Genomic DNA, 17,844 nt, shown 5'->3' with positions numbered 1-17,844 from the left:
GTGGCTCCGGTAAAGCATACTATCATAACCACAGACTCTCAAGGTTTTATGTTTCCTTTGGCTGTCTTCTAAGTATAGACTTAAAGAGCTTCTCAGTGTGCTAAAGCACCTGTCCAGTCTGTGTTCACCCTCATCTGGACAGAGGAAAGAGTGGTCATGCTTTTAACCCCCAAATTACTTTTGAGTCCCCGAACTTTTACTACAACTCAAAGGCATGAATCTACAATGTGCATTTCAGTACAGATTACAAACAGTTGTAATGCTAAAATAGCTAACACTTATCTCTTTTTGTAAACTTAAAAAAAAATCTTAAAAGCTTTAAGGAATCCACTTGGCTCCAACTCTCACAGGTCAAATGAACTCCAGATAAGCACTCCTGTCAATCAACAGCCTAAGTTTTCCTGCCTACTTCCTATTCCTGAGGATGGGATTTCTCCCTCTCCCCTGGTCTTGGGACTCCACCCACCCAACTGCCAGGGCCACACCAAGGGCCTGAAAGTTTCAAAGTACACCCTAGATTAAAAACAAGAAAGAAAGAAAGAAAAAAGAACTTCCCTAAAATCCTTAACTCCCCTTTCTCCCTTGACATCTGTCCCAGTAAATTTCAGATCAGCTACAGACTGCAAGCTCCAGGTGTCCCCTTAAAATCTGCATCCTAGACAGTTTCAAAGTGGCTAGCCCCAGGTGGTCCAGCCTTACAGACTGCTCCAAAACTCTGCCTGCATTTTCCTAGCCCTACCGGCCCTTAGAGTTTGAACAATCTGCTCTTCATGAATAAGCATTCCAGCTTTCTCTTCCTGCCCCACACCTGCAACACCAATGCCCCAATGTTAGCAGGACACAATGGGGAGGGGGGAGATTGCTTTGCCTTTTATTATTAACAAAAGGCTGGACTATTAGGTTTCAAATCTAAGACAAATGGCTGAAGTGCCTATTTAACAAATCAAAGCAGACCTGGCCACCAGGTTCTCCCAGCATCCCCTGAAAATACAATTCTTTTTTTTTTGTTTTGTTTTGTTTTTTTGTTTTTGTTTTTTTTGGGTTTTTTTTGTTTTTTTTTTTGTTTGTTTTTTTTTCTTTTTTTTATATTTTTTGTTTTGTTTTTTTATTTCTTTTTTTTCTTTTAAAATACAATTCTTAAAAGATTTATTTTAGGGGCTGGAGAGATGGCTCAGTGGTTAAAAGCACCGACTGCTCTTCCAGAGGTCCTGAGTTCTATTCCCAGCAATCACATAATAGCTCACAACCATCTTAATGGGATTTGGTGCTCTCTTCTGGTATGTCTGAAGACAGCTACAGTGTATTCATATAAATAAAATAAATACATCTTAACAAAAAAGAAAATAAATAAATCTTAAAAGGGGATTTCTCTTATTTTTATGTGTGTGTGTGTGTAGGAGTGGTGTCTGTGTGAGTGTATGGATATATATACATGTAGAAGACATATAGATCCCTTGGAGCTAGTGTTGCAGGCTGATGTCGACGCTAGAAACTGAACTCCAGTCTTCATGATAGAGCAGTAAGTGTTCTTAACTGCTGAACCATCTCTTCAGCTGCCCCAAATACAGTTATATATATATAAAAGCATCCATAGCAAAATATGCCAGTATTCCTATCTCAAACTATTTTAGGGCATCATCTAAACAATTATAATCTAAATAACAGAAACATCTAAATAAGAGGAAAGCAATTTTGACAAATTGCCTTTGCAACTCACTGAATCTGAATAAAGAAAGATGATGCAATTGAGCATTTAGAGCTAATATAATCATTACTAAAAAGACATATTTAAATACCCTACAGTATAATGTCCTGGAGGAGCTAAATAGCCAGGATTAATGTAGAGGCCATCCATGTTGTTGCAAATGCCAATCTTTCTTTCCCTTACTCCTTCCTCTCTCTCTCTCTCGGTTTTTCGACACAGGGTTTCTCTGTGTAGCCCTGGCTATCTTAGAACTCACTCTGTAGACCAGGCTGGTCTCGAACTCAGAAATCCACCTGCCTCTGCCTCCCAAGTGCTGGGATTAAAGGCGTGCGCCACCACTGCCTGGCTGGCTAGTTCTAAATATACATTTTTTTCATCATAAAAAATACCTTTTCACATACTTGTTGATCACTTTTGTGCCTTTCTTGGAAAAATGTTCATTCAGATCCTTTGCATGTTTTATACTCAGGTTATTTGGTTTTCTGGTACTGTATTTTATGTGTTGCTTATGTATAGTCTAAAAAAAAAGTTAAGAAAAGAAGAAGACCTGAGTTTGACCCCCTGAACCCCAGTAAGTACAGGAGAGAGCCAGCTACATAAAATTGTCTTCTGACCTCACACCCATGTGTATCCCCTCTCCAATAATAATAATACATAAAATCATTTTTGAAGTGAAAATATTGTTTTAGCTTTCCACATTGTAATGTGAAATCTAGGAAGGTTTTTTGGTGTGTGGTATTGTTACTGAAGCTTCAGTCATACAGCCTGGCCCTAACTCCAAATACTTGTTCTCATTAGAAGGTGACATAATATGTAGAGAAATAGAAATGGGATTTTATTTATAGTTTGGATGTGATTTGAGATGATCTAACACCACTTGCTGTAAAGACTACCTTGTCCATTGTGGGAGACCCATTCCAAAAGAATATTTTTGTTTATTTATTTATTTATTTATTTATTTCTTCTTATATTATTGTTGCATTTGTTTCTTTGTTCATTTGTTTGTTTGAGATGTGTTTCTCTGTGTAGCTTTGGCTATCCTGGAATTCACTATGTAGACCAGGGTGGCCTTGAACCTGGAGATCTGCCTGTCACTGCCTCCCGAGTACTGGGATTAATGGTGTTCACTACCACAACCCGACATTGTTCTTTTTCTTTATGCATTTTACTAATTTCTGGAGGAAATGGAGACTATTTTGTAGTTTAATTTATATTTTGTCCATCTACTTATTTGCTCCTTAGATCAAATGAGGTTAGCATTGTTCCTTATTCTCTTGCCTTTTCTTATTGATTTATAGAAACTCTTGATATATTTGAGATATTGTTTGTCCACTACATATTCTCTCTCTCTCTCTCTCTCTCTCTCTCTCTCTCTCTCTCTCTCTGGCTTTGTTTTGATCTTGTTCCTCTTAACTTTGTGTGCTCATAAATAGAAGGACTTTATTTTACTGTAGCCCAAGTTTTCTGTTGTTCTGAGCTGGTTTTGGTGGTTTGAAAACATTTTTTAAATTGGGGAGCTATTCCTTTTTCCCCAGATATTTTTAGCCGGGCAGTGGTGGCGCACGCCTTTAATCCCAGCACTTGGGAGGCAGAGGCAGGCGGATCTCTTGAGTTCTAGGCCAGCCTGGTTTGTTGTATCAGGAAGGGTTCCGTGAACCCTCAAAACACCACCGAGGAACCATTTCTGATATGATAGTACTAGGGTCTCTTTATTATAAGTTTGGGCTTGGGCTCTCCTCCAACCCAACCCTGACACAGCAGGACAGGAAGGGAAGGCAGAACAGCCTCAAACCCTCAGCAGGACAAGTTTTTATAGGGAAATAGAAGCAAGTAAGATGAGGGAGCGGATGTCCAGTCTGTGAAGCATCTAATTGGATGACCATAAGCCAACAGGTGTTCTGAAGCAAGACCATATACAATCACAAAACACTCTGAAAGTACATCTGAAACAATCAGACTCATCTTTGATTAATTATTGCTAGGAAGTAGCTAGTCAAGCTAGCTGGCCAAGGACAAGCCATGGGGTCTTTCCTGGTATGTGGGTAGAGGTCAAGTTCTCAGGCTTTTTTTTTTCTTTAAAAGGGAGGCTGGTCTGAAGATGGACTAGGTTTGGCCTCTCAGGTCTATGGCAAGAGTTTCATGACAGCCAGGGCTACTTGGAGAAACCTTGTCTCGAAAAAACAAAATAAATAAATAAATAAATAAATAAATAAATAAATACATTCTTTTTTCCCCATCTTTTGGAGACAGGGCTGGCTTTGAAGTTGCTATGAAGAGCAGGTTTTGAACTCACTCAACAGGTCTATATCAGCCTGCTGAATGCTAGGATTGCAGTTGAGAACTATCCACACAGCTCTAGTCAAATCTTTTAAAGAGTATTTGACTGCATTTTATTATATCAAGATGTAATAAGCATTTTATTGAAGATAGTGCCTTATAAAACTAACCTGTGTTTAAAGAAAACACTGTACTATTGCTGATGTATACTACGTGGGGATGCTGACCATAGATACAACTGTACTGAACAATAACATTTTTCTTGCCATTATTCCATAAACAATAACTGTACATCTATTTACATAGTGTTTACATTAGATGATATAATTTTATCTAAAATATGTGGAAAGATGTATATAGGTGACATGCAAACAGCAGCCAATTTTATATAAAGGTCTTCAGCATCCATGGATTTGTGTATTTACAAGGACTCCTAAAACCAATCTCTTATAGTCTCTTCTCTTCGCGACTCATGGCATTGTTTACAGGTGTTCCTTTTTAAAAAATATATGACCTGGATTAAAAATAAAACAACAACCCTGATCTCCTTTTAAAAATAAGATTTAGTTATTTTATTAGTTTTGTCTGCATTTTTGTCCGTGCACCATGTGTGTATATACTTATAGAAGGCAGAAGAGAGCATCACATCTCCTGGAACTGGAGTTAAAGCTGCTTCTGAGCCACCATGTAGGTGCTGGAATCAAGCCTTGGATCTCTGGAAGAGGAGTCAGTAGATGCTCTTATACACCGAGTCATGTCTCTGGCCCCTTAATTTCTTTTAAAAATTAGAATTTTGGTAGTCAACTTTATTGAGTAAAATCCTATAAAATCAGGAAATACAGTTAAAAGATAACTACTTCAATTAAGAAATAGTGCTGGAAGTCTAGGAAGATGGTTCAGTGGGTAAAAAGCAGTACCGTACAAGCCTAAAGGCCTGAATTCTGATTCCTCAGAACCACACAAAAACTGTACCCCTCGGTGCTGGAGAGATGGCTCAGCAGTTAAAAGCACTTGGCTACTTCTCTAGAGGACCTGGTTCAATCCCAGCACCCAAATGGCAGCTCACAACTGTCTGCAACTCCAGCTCTGGGTGATGTAAATCCCATTCGTCTCCATTTCAGAACCAGGCTTGACTCTGAAAAAAAGGCCATAGGAACCAGCTCCAGGAACAGACTATAAAATACAGAGACAGGGTCATAAAATCCCCTCCCAAAGAATAGCCTGGAGATAATCACAAAAATGGGAACTATCTTATCCTCAGAATGATCGTCTGTGCCAGGCAGCACTATCTCATCCTATGGTTAAATGTTTATGAAGTAGGTAGGAATGCAGACCGCTGACCACCTGTGACTCCCTAGCACCCACCAATGAAATTTAAATTACCTAATCCTTCTAGAGAGTTCCCTCAGTTCCCTATGAGAAGGCCTGCACTTCTTTGTCTGGGGTCACCATTTAAAAAAAAAAGTGTCTGACTCCTGCATGCTGATTGTTTCTGCAGAATAAACGCTCTTTGTCTTTGCATACCATCTGAGTCTGGGGTCTTCCTTCAGTGGTTTTTGGGCCCTTACACTTTGATGATGAACGGAGACATGGAAATAGAAACGACATAAAGCCTTTCCTCCCCAACTTGCTTTTGGCCACAGTGTTTCATCAGAGCAATAGAAACCCTAACTAAGATACTTAAAGACTATCATTTTTTGTTTTGTTTTGAGACAGGGTTTAGTTCTGTATGTAGCTTTGTCTGTCTATGAAGACCAGGCTGGCTTAAAGTCAGAGATCCATCTACCTCAGCTTCTTCAAATGCAGAGATTAAAAATGCCGGGATTAAAGGCATAGGCCACCAGACCTGGCAAGCCTGCTTGTGTTTAGAGGTGAGAGAGAAGTACTAATAACTCCAAATAGCAAATATTCTGACTCTGAGGAAACACAGTTCCTTTGTCACTCATACCCCCATATGAAAACATGCACTCTCTCTGCAGGGAATTTTGGCTGTATAGGTTACATTAAAGTTTCTTGACTGTCAGTCCACAAAAACAGCAGGTTAGATCCCAGAGTAAGAGGTTTCTTTTCCTTTTCATGTCCCCTCGGTTTTCCCTGTCTTGCTGTTCTACCTCAGCAGGGCTGCAGTTGGAGGTTCTAGACAGGAAGGCACAATGATCTCAGTGTTCTGTCCAGCCTGAACTATACAGAGTTAATCACACACGCTCTGTCTTGGGGTCGGAGAGATGACTCATCAGTTTTTTAAAATTATTATTTATTTTATGTATGTGAATACACTGTTGCTCTCTTCAGACACACCAGAAGAGGGCATCAGATGCCATTATGGTTTTGAGCCACCATGTGGTTGCTGGGAATTGAACTCAGTATCTCTGGAAGAGCAGTCAGTGCTCTTAAACACCGAGCCATCTCACCAGCAACTCATCTGTTTAAAACATTGGCTTCTCTTCCAGAGGTCCCAAGTTTGGTTCCCTGCACCCATGTTGGCATGTTCATAACTGCTTGTAACTTCAGCTCCAAGGAGTCTGCCATCCTCTTCTAGTCTCCATGAGTACCTACACATATATGGTATTCACATACGATTATATATAAATAAGAATAAATTCTTAAAAGAAGAAAACAAACTCAAAGAGAAAAAGATAAAGAATCTGAATAGACCGTTTCCAAAGAGGATGTACACATATTGCAATAAGTACAGGAGAGACCCATGAGTTACTAATATAACCCATACATTAGTAATAGGAAAATGCACATTAAAACAGAGTGGGGGCCGGGGTTATATCTCTGTAGTAGAATAGTTGTCTGGCATGTGTGAGCCCCTGAGTTCAATACTCTGTACACCTGCCCCATCAAAACCCATAATAAAAAACAACAATGAGATACCATTTGATACCTACTAGGATGGCCCAAACAAACAACAACAAAAACCACCAACAATAACAAGGGATGGTGAATAATCTCTTTTCTGAGGAACCTCAAATGGTAAACCTCACAGAAGCAAAAAGTAGAGTGGTGGATACCAGGGATTCCACAGGAATGCAGAATGAGGAAAATAGGGGGATGTTGGTGAAAGGTTACACTCTTCAGTTATTCAAGATGAAATAGACCTGAAAATCTAATAATATATATAGCATTGTGATTAGAGCTAATAATAATAATAATAATATACATTGTATAACTGACAGTTGCTAAGAGGGAGTGTCTTACATGTTTACATAGACACATGTACTTGGCAAGTGTGTGAAGTGATAGATATACCAATCAGCTTGAGTATAGTTACTATTTTACAATGTAAATATACATCAAGATTGAGTTGTACATCTTCAATAAACACATTTTTGTTACTTTGTCAATTATACTTCAACAAAGTAATTTTTAGAAAAGAAAACATGGTATAAAAAATAGCAGTGGGGCTGGAAAGTTGATTTGTTGGCCTTGCAGAGGATCAGGGTTCAATTTTCAGCATCCACATGGTAGCTCACAACCATCCATAAATCCACTCCCAGGTTACCTAAAACTCTGTTTGGCCTCCAAGGGGACCAGGCATGCACATGGTCCACATACATAGATATAGACAGCAACTAATTTTCATATTAGATTTTGATAATTAGATTGGACAAGAAATAAAATTACAAAAATCCACAGATTTTGTCTATGGAAATACAACAAAAGTGTGCACTGTGGCTTGTTTGGGGGTTTTGGTTTGTTTGTTTGGCAGATTTCTTGTGCATGTGTGTGTGTGTGTGTGTGTGTGTGAGAGAGAGAGAGAGAGAGAGAGAGAGAGAGAGAGAGAGAGAGAGAGAGAGAGAGAGAGAGAGAGACGATAGTATCACCGGCTGGCCTATAACTTACTATATAGACCAGGCTGGCCTTGAACTCACAGAAATCTCCCTGCCTTTGCCACCCACAGTGCTGGGAAGGAGGGCTTGTTCTACCACACCCAATTTCCCAACCAGCTATTTACATGGGATTTGGGGATCTGAACTCAGTCTGAGAATACCTTTGAGCATGTGTCATCTCACCAGCCCTTGTTTTTTTTTTTTTTTTTTTTTTTTTTTTTTTTTTTTTTTTTTTTTTTTTTTTAATATTTAAAAGAATAAATGTTGGCCAGATATTGTAGCACATATCTACAATCCCAGCACTTGAGAAGCAGAGGCAGGAGAATCATGACTTTGAGGCTACCTTTGGCTACACAGTGAGTTCCAGGGCAACTTTAATCAGAGAAGCCTTAATCAGAGTCCAATGAACAAAGGTGGATGCCGAGTCATGGCTGCACAAAGTGGTGAGAAAGAGTAGTTAGCTCTAAACAAGATATTTATAATCTATCCCTTCTAGGGCCTAAGGGACATTATGGAAGAGGGGGCAGAAAGAGTATAAGAGCCAGAAGTTAGGGAGAAGGGCTGCAAATGTTATCTTTTAGGCAAGACACAAGTATTGCAATCACGAACTCATAGCAGCTGTGGATGCCTACATTAGGCCTGAACAAAAATAGACACATCAACAGTCAGGCATGGATGTGGCTCACGGACTCTACTGACCTCACCCTGCTGAAGTATTTACTACTAATAGATTCAGGGAGAGAGGAAATCACTCCCTTTAGTTGTGTACCAACTGGTGAACCCACCTAGTAAACCAGCAGGGGTCCAATGGATAGTCCTAATTGGACAGTCACTTAAATGGCTCTGTTTAAACTAACTGAGTCAAAAACAAGCCACTGCATTTAGCTTTTTATTTAGGTTCTGGGGATCAAACTCAGATCATCAGGCTTCTGTGGTAAATACTTTTACCAAGTGGCCACCTCCCTGCTCTCCCTATTTTAAAATGTTATTTCTTTTTTTTTTTTGGTTTTTCGAGACAGGGTTTCTCTGTATATCCTTTGGCTGTCCTGGAACTCACTCTGTAGACCAGGCTGTTAAAATGTTATTTCTATTATTTTTTAATGATGTACCTGTTTGTGGGTATGGATGTGAGTGCAAGTCCCTGAAGAAGCCAGGAGGATCTCATATTTAAATAATAAGGGATTAGGGGGCTCTGTGATATTGAATCATCACAACTGAGATCAGAAAACATAAGCCAGATGGGAGGCACATGCCTATAATCCCAGTATTTGAGAAGCTGAGACAGGAGGATCCCAAATGTGAAGTCAGGTTGGACTATACAAAAAGTTCCAAACTGTCTGGGCCAAAAAGACTGCCAAAAAAGAAAGAAAGAAAGAAAGAAAGAAAGAAAGAAAGAAAGAAAGAGAAAAAAGAAAATATAACTAAAAACAAAACTGCTAAGAGAACCTAACTAGCATGTTCAAGGTCCTGGGTAAGAATAAAATATTAAGAAAAAAAGCAAAAGAAATGAAAGAGTAGATATAATCAAGGGCAGGCAGTTTTAAAATTATTTATTTTTTCGAGACAGGGTTTCTCTGTGTAGCCCTGGCTGTCCTGGAACTCACTCTGTAGACCAGGCTGGCCTCTAATTCAGAAATCCACCTGCCTCTGCCTCCCAAGTGCTGGGATTAAAGGCGTGTGCCACCACTGCCCACCAGGGCAGAAATTTATATCAAGGTAAAGATATTTAAGGACCAGCCAAGCTAAAACTTTAAATAAATAAAAACAAACAAACAAATATCAACCACTATCTCAGAAATAAGGATCACTTGTTACTGACCCCTTACACGGTGCAGATCTGATTCCATGGACTCCTAGCAGTTTTCCTCCAAATCACACAAAATGGACCCAAGCCCACACTTCACAGACCTATCAATCATCCTGCAATGACTCCAGGGCTTTTTCATGCTCACTCACAGATACACAACACCCTAAAGACCTTGGGTTACTTAGTCCAGGTTCCCTTCCCATCCTAGACACTAAATGACTGCATCACTAACCCACTGTTACCTTCCCACCAGGGACTTCTGAGAAACTTGAAGTCTATGTTCCAACACCCTCAAGTAAAGATTTTTTAAAAATTTTTCTTTTATTTTACTGGCTATTTTATTTATTTACATTTCAAATGTCATCCTTCTTCTCAGTTAAACCCTCTATCCCATCCTCCCTCCCTCTGCTTCTCTGAGGGTGCTCCCCCACCCTCACTCCCTCCCCTCCCGCCTCACCGCCCTAGCATTTCCCTACGCTGGATCGCGGAGCCTCCACAGGACCAAGGGGCTGCCCTCCCACTGATGCCAGATAAGGTAATCAATCCTTTGCTATCTATGCAGCTGGAGCCATGGGTTTCACCATGTGTACTCTCTGGTTGGTGGTTTAGTCCCTGGGAGCTCTGGGGGGTCTGGTTGGTCGATATTACTGTTCTTCCTATGGGGTTGCAAACCCTTCAGCCCCTCCAGTCCTTTCTCTAACTCCTCCATTGGGGACCCCGTGTTTAGTCGTGTAGTTGGCTGCCTGCATCCGCATCTGTAGTGGTTAGGCTCTGGCACAGCTTCTCAGGGCCAAGTAAAGATCTTATCTCAATGCGTAACTAGACCTAAATCTGTTAAATTCGGGCCCCTACACTGCTTGGAGGGAGGGGCCTTTGCATCCCTGGACTCACTGGGCACATGCTCAGTGCCAACAAGCAAGCTATCGCTCGCCAATAGTAACAGGGCACGTACACTCTAGCTATGTGCGAGAGCTAGTCGGAAGAGAGGCGGGCTTTCCGAGGCTCTTCGGTGATTTTCGTCAGGCTAGGAAGGTGACTGGCCCCTTGGGAGAATCTTTACCAGAACCGCCATCTTGGGAGAATGAGCAATTGTGCTCCGGTTTACCCCATCTTCCCTAATAGGATTTCGGGGGGGGGGGGGCAGGGGATGGCAGACAGCACGGGGTCTGCGTCGCTCTGCCCCAGCCTCTGGGCATCGGTTACCTCATAGGGCAGGCAGGCTAGGAGCTTGATTCAAGCCTCAGGGCGCGGAGGCCCTATATCCCCCGCTGCACCCCACCCCATCCCCACCCCGCCGTGCAGCTCGGGTTTTACCAGATGCAGCCCACACCTCTGCACCCGCAGCTACTGCCTCAGCCCACAGAGCCCACCTGGCGTCACCACCGTTAAGAGCTCTGACACTGACTGGACCCATGAATAGAAGGGGTTTTATGCCAGATAGGACTAGCATCTGGGCAGTCACAGAACTTGTGTCGTTGCCAGGTGCGGGGTACGGGGGTGGGGGGGAGCAGGGGAAAAGAGGAGGTGTCATAGTTTCGGACTTAGGTCGAGATACTGAAGTCCCTGGCAGTGGGTGTTTCGCTATTGTAGGTGATTCTATACTGGGGACCAAGGACCTGTGGAGGAAGTCATGGGGTGTGGGTAACAGCTGTGGCGAGGCTACCTTACTCACTTTCAAATTCCAGTTACAACAAACCTCTTGGGTTTCTGTTCCCTGTTGTTAAGCACTAAGGCTAACGTTTTCTAAAGATCCACTTTTTACAGAAATGTATTACGTTAAACGTTAAACTGGTTTGGTTTTCCCCAAGAGTTTGCTTTCAAGTGCTAATTTCTAACCCTTTGCCCACCCTTTTCGACCCCTGAATTATTTAGCAACCTAATGCAAAACTTGCAAAACGTTTCCAAGATTCAAAGGGCAAGGGAATTAGTGCTTTCTGTAAGGTAGAGAATGAACAGGGTTTTATTCTAGAAGAAAAAGAAAAGCAGTTAAGTGCAGACGTGTTCACTGGCCTTTGGTTGCAGGGGTGAAAATGCTACCCATGACAGCTATTCCTGATTTGGCCTACTTCAGTTATGGAGTCGCTGTTCTCAGAATTAATGTCCAAAAGAAAGAATGTACCAGAAATGTTACAGTTCCTAACACAATGTTTCATTTCCAAAACAAATAAAACATTAATTCTGTTCCCAGCATGGGGTGCACACATGTAGTCCCAGTGCTTCTAGAGGCTGAGGCAGGATGATCACGAGTTTCAGGCCAGCCTGGAAAAATAGAGAAGACATTGTTTGGGGGTGGGGGGACGGGGGTGGGTGGGAAGTAAAGTCATTACTGTTAGTATTTTGTCTAAACTCCACCTCCCCAGTTACCTGGCAACAGCCAGGTATGCTCCTCCCCACAGTTACCTGGCAACAGCCAGGTAGGCCTGATCCACTATAAAAGGGGCTGCTTGCCCCCTCCTCTCTCTCTTACTCTTACTCTCTCTCACTCTCTCTTACCCTCTTGCCTCTCTGTCCCCTCCCCCTCCTCTCTCTCCACGTGGTCATGGCCGGCCTCCACTTCACTTCTCTCTTACCTTTCCACCTTCTCCCCACCTTTGCCCTATCCCCGGAATAAATCTCCTCCCCCCCTTGGAACTGTGTGGTCTGGAGTGGTCTGTTCTGAACAGCGGTTGGACTTCTTAAGACAACTAACAGTTACTATGTGAGTTATTTTTAACCTGATTTGTGGTCTGAAAGTTTGAATTATACTGAATATGAAATTTGATGAAAACTCCTCTGAAGTGTCCAGTACAGGGCCAGTATTCAAATCTCTTTCATGTTTTGTTTAAAAGACTGTCTTGCTGGGCTGTCGTGGCACGCACACCTTTAATCCCAGCACTCTCGAGGCCGAGGCAGGCGGATTTCTGAGATCGAGGCCAGCCTGGTCTACAGAGTGAGTTCCAGGACAGCCAGGGATACACAGAGAAACCCTGTCTTGAAAAACAAAAACAGAACAACAACAACAACAAGACTGTCTTCAGTTTTTGGGTTCAACATTGTGTACACATGCTAGCTGGGCTGTTGAACTTGACCTTATCTTGCTGGCTTTGGGGGCACACAGGTGCAGACAGGATTACAGATGGAGGCCAGCCTGGACAACATAGCAAGACTCCATGTCAAAAAGCTGAAGCTAAAGGTGTAGCTCAGTGTTCTAGCATTGCCTAGCATGTAAAATACTAAATTCAAACTCTAGCACCACAAAATTTATTTATGTTTACTTATTAACTATGAGTTACAGATAAATATTCTCCTTTTTATTTTTATCAAGACAGGGTTTTTCTGTGGAACTTGATATTCTGCTTTTTATTTCTGTCAAGACAGGGCTTCCCTGTCCTGGAACTTGCTCTGTAGACCAGGCTAGCCTCAAACTCTAGCATCCATCTGCCTCTGTCTCCTGAGTGGTGCGATTAAAGGCTTGCACCACCTGGCTCTAGATAAATATTTTCCATTGTTGCTAAGTTGTATTTTCCTTGTACCAGTCAACTTCTGCTTCCGATATTTTGAAGTTTTATTATTAAATGCATGGACCACAGAGGTGAGAGGACCAAATCAGCCAGGATTACAACATAGTGAGAACTTGTTTCAACAACCCTCACAACCATAGGTTTCAACCTCCTTTTTATCACTAGGCAAGGGAGAAACAAGAGAGACAGGAAAAGGATTACTAGCTGAAGACTTACAGGCATTGCTTGGATTTCAGAGGTGTGGAAGAAACATAGTAAAATTTGTTTTTTCTTTCTTTTTTGTTTAAAGATTTATTTATTTATTTCATGTATGTGAGTACACTGTCACTGTCTTCAGACACACCAGAAGAGGGCATTGGATCGCACAGATGTCTGTGAGCCACCATGTGGTTGCTGGGAATTGAACTCAGGACCTCTGGAAGAGCAGTCAGTGCTCTTAGCCACTGAGCCATCTCTCCAGCCCATAATAGTTTTATTTTGTTGTGGTTTGGAGGAGCATTCATTTTGAAATGTGACAACATGGCTTGAAACTTCTGAGAGTATACTGAAAATAAATTTACTGGTGGAACTTGCCTTTAATTCCAGAAGTCGAGAGGCAAAGCAGACAGATCTCTTGTGAATTTAAGGCCAGCTTGTTCTATAAAGGGAGTTCCAGGACAGCCGTGGGCACCAGGAACACATGTGATGCACATACATCCATACAAGCAAAATAGTCATACACACATAAATAAAAAATAAATCTTAAAAAAATCATATCAATTATTAGATAAGAGAATGTGATCTATAGTTGATATTATTGAACAATTAGGAAACTAAAAATAACTACACAAAGAAGTAACCAAAATTGATAGGTAGTTTTAAAAGATTTATTTATTTTTAATGTATGTGAGTGCCTGTGTCTGTGTGTCTGCCGTGTATGTGCAGATGTCTACAAGGCCAGAAGAAGATATCAGATCCCCTGTAGCTGAAGTGAGAGGCAGTTGTGAAAATTTTTCAGTAGGCTGACTTGGGGACCTAAAGCAGATGCTGGAAATGAAGCCCCTAGCCTTGCACATAATGTTTGTTTCTAGTGGAAGCTGAAAAAACTTTATTTTCTGTGTGCTCAAGGAGGCAGCCAGTTCCAGATCTGTGTCCCAGAAGGGGGATTGTACAACATTTGTAAAGGATAGGAACACAAAGCAAGGGGAGAGTTGGTAGGGAACTGCAGTGTTATCCAATTGTATTTTGACAAAAATACAAGCAAGGGAGTGCCATTAGAGACTGGGCTGTATTCAGTGTGCCTGGCTTCAAGGTCCTTAATTCATTCTGCTACACATTAGGTCCAAAGCTCAGAGTGATAAAAAAAAAAGACAAATGAGCAAATCAGCTGCATGTAGTTAATTCTAGCATAACAAGCAATTGGTTATATATTTTTACAGCATATACACCTTGGTTTAGATAAAAACAATTTCTCTTTTTGTTTTTTTTTTTAATTAATTAACTAACATTTCAAGTGCTGCTCCTTATTTCCCCTCACTAAGACCTTCTCCCACCTCTGAGGTTGCCTCCCCTGGGTATCCTTCCACTCTAGTGCATCAAGTCTCTGCCAAATTATATACAGCCTCTCCCACGGAGACCAGATAGGGCAACACTGTTAGGATAACAGCAATTTCTATATTCTTTATAGTTAACAGACAATTAAGAAAACATTTGGAGAAGTGGGATAGGTGTTCCCTAGGCCTGGGAACATGGACTTGTTTGACCCTGCCAGTAAGATGGAGAAGTTGTCCTCGAGATGTCTGGACTCAGACAACTGTCTTCTTACAAGTTGCCCCTGAGATGTCTGGACTCAGACAACTGATTCCAAAAGAAGCTGTTCAGCTATAGAGATGTCTCCAGTTCCCCTAGGGCCTGGAACCTTGAATTTAGTTTATCCCTACGATTAAATTAAATGGAATCTGAAAATGAAATGGTAGTACTTAGAATAGGTTGTTTTTTTTTTTTTTTTTTTTTTTGCTTGTTCCCAACAATACTAGGGAGGCGCTCTGTCATTTGAGGTACATACTTAGCCTGACACTGTCTAGTATATATACTAGACTGGCTTTAAACTCACCACAACTCTAATTTAGTCTCTGTTATGCTGGAATTACAGGCATGCCTCACCATACCTGACTGTTGGATGCTTTTGACCTTTGATTTTTTTTTAATTAAACATTTTTTGGGATTACAATTTATTTACATTTCTCCCCGTTCTTTTCCTTCCTCCAAACCCTCCCATATACCCCTTCCTGCTCTTCACATTCATGACCTCTTTTTTTGTTTATTTGCTTGTTTTTTTGTGTGTGTGGGGGGAGGGAGACTTAGAGCTAGTATTGGTTTTGGAGAGATTGGTTTTTTTGAGACAAGGTTTTATGTATCACTTGATAGTTGAAGCTGTTCTTGAATTCCTGATCCTTTTGCTTGGCCGCCATGCCCAGCTTTTGGATACTTTGGGTCTTGGATTTCTTTGAGGAATGGTGTAGTGATGATTCTGAAATTTTGTTTTCTTTTAAAAAACCCACAAAAATATTATTATAAGAATACATTTTCATTTTAATCTCAGGTGTGAGGATATGGGGCTGCTTCAGATTGACCACAGCAGGTGACTATGATTTGCCTCATGCTCTAGCAGAAGTATGGTTTTGCCAGTGGCAAGTAGTTACTACAACTGTGTGACATTTGGAATTCTGGGAACTTTTCAGAGGCTATATAAATGCTAGAGCTCCAATAAGCATGGTTGGTTGTCCATGCCAACTGGACAATCAAGTGGAACCCTTAGACCCTGTGGAAAGGACTGAGATGCACGAGAAAATAAAACGGCACAGCAAGTCAAGAAGTCTGATCAAACTGGCAAAGATTTTATTGTTCACACAGGTTATACACTCTGAAAACAGGATATGGGGAGGGGTAGGAAAGGAAAGAGGGCTTTGCAGGTGGAGGAAGCTAACTGCAGCTGTGGGGTCTAAGTTATTCTTACAAAGCCTTGCCATTACCAGGGGTTCTAACAACATCTGTCTAGCAGGATATTGGCTAAATATAAAGATCAGGAGGAAGGGTTACTAAGGTGGGTTGCTATGAGGCCTTGTTTGAAGTTCTGAGAACTGACTAGTGAATCATAGAAGGTAAGCAGAAAGAAGAATAATAGATAGGAGAACCAAGGGTGAGTGTTTGCCAAGAGTAAGGCCTTGCCATGGCTTCCCACAGTTGGTGATTGTTGGTTGTTCAGGGATTGGTTGCAGTTTGTTTGTAGTTGTGCTCAAAAAACAAAAACAAAACAAAATGAAAGGCATTAGGTTCAGGGATCTCTTTCTCTCCACTCCATTCATCTTTCTCTCCCATCTAGTGATAGGGGGTAAAACCAGGGTGGGAAAAAGAAGAACCCACAAAGTAAGTAAGACCAGCTACAGCAGGGGATTATTGGGGAAGTTTTTTTTTTTTCTTTGAATTTATTTGAGTTTTGTTTGTTTTGTTTTTGAAATAAGGGTTTATATAGCCCAGTCTGAGCTTAGACATACTCTCTAGTCTGGGATGACCTTGAACTCCTGGTCTCAGTTTTCTTATCTCCCAAGGTCTGAGATTACAGATGTGTGCCACTGCACCTAGTTTTGTGCAGTGCTGGGGATTGAACTCACAGAGATGAGTTTCTTTCCTTTTGTAACTTTTAGTAAAGAACTTTACCAACTGAAGTACATCTCTAAGCCTTTCTTTTAAATATTTGTTTATTATTTTAATTAATTGTGTCTGTGTGTGTACATGTGTGTGGTGTGTGTGGTGTATATGTGTACTTGTGTGTGTGTGTGTGTATGTGTAGATGTGTATGTAAGTTCCCTTAGAAGCTAGAAGATGTCTGGAACAGAATTATAAACAGTTGTGACCTGCTTGGTGTAGGGATTGGGAACCCAACTCCAATCCTCTGCAAGATCAAGTGCTCTCAACCATTGAGTCATCCCTCCAGCACCTCCTATGCTTTCTAATAACCTGTTCCTCATTTTCTTTTGATCCCTCTTTGTCAGCACCTGTAATGGTCATATTTATATAAGCTACCCCGATGTATGAATTATCTAACACGATCCACTGACTTTTTCTACCACATTTGTCTCTCAAATTGGCTTCAATATCCAGATTTCTACAGTTGGTTTGAGGCAATCTAGAATATTTTTTTTTTGAGACAGGGTTTCTCTGTGTAGCCCTGGCTGTCCTGGAACTCACTCTGTAGACTAGGCTGGCCTCGAAATCAGAAATTCGCCTGCCTCTGCCTCCCAAGTGCTGGGGTTAAAGGCGTGCGCCACCACTGCCTGGCAGCAATCTAGAATTTTAAAGTCATGTTTCTCAACAGGGTTCTAGCTTCTACCTGTTTAAAAGATGTATTTTAGATGTTTTTCACAATAACACAATTCTCCTGGTGTCTAACTGTGTTAGTTTCCTATTATTACTAACAAATCACCCCCAAAACTGGTCACTTAAAAGAGAAATTTGACCAGTGAGTGTGTTGGTGGACGCCTTTAATCTCAGCACTCAGGAGGCAGAGGCAGACATAAATCTCTGTGAGTTCAAGGCCAGCCTGGTCTACATTGAAATTTCCAGGCTAACCAGAGTTACATTGTGTGATCCTGCCTAAAAAAAATTATTTAGAAATTTAATGTTGAGGATGTAATGCTTGCCTAGCATGCAGGAGGCCCTTCAGCCAACCCCTAGTATGGA

At 41.2% G+C, this 17,844-nt stretch overlaps 1 protein-coding gene across 1 annotated transcript in view; it reads left to right on the top strand.

The window, feature by feature from the left end:
* Positions 1-10,098: 10,098 nt before the first annotated feature.
* Positions 10,099-17,844, top strand: part of Araf (A-Raf proto-oncogene, serine/threonine kinase) — a 64,805-nt gene continuing 57,059 nt past the window's right edge. The window contains exon 1 of the mRNA XM_076918204.1: positions 10,099-10,160. Coding sequence (XP_076774319.1) covers positions 10,149-10,160 — 12 coding nt within the window. The 5' untranslated portion in view covers positions 10,099-10,148. The remainder of the gene's footprint in view (positions 10,161-17,844) is intronic.

The sequence above is a fragment of the Arvicanthis niloticus genome, chromosome X (assembly GCF_011762505.2).
Source record: "Arvicanthis niloticus isolate mArvNil1 chromosome X, mArvNil1.pat.X, whole genome shotgun sequence".
NCBI lineage: Eukaryota > Metazoa > Chordata > Mammalia > Rodentia > Muridae > Arvicanthis > Arvicanthis niloticus.
This window is presented reverse-complemented; position numbering and strand designations above follow the sequence as displayed.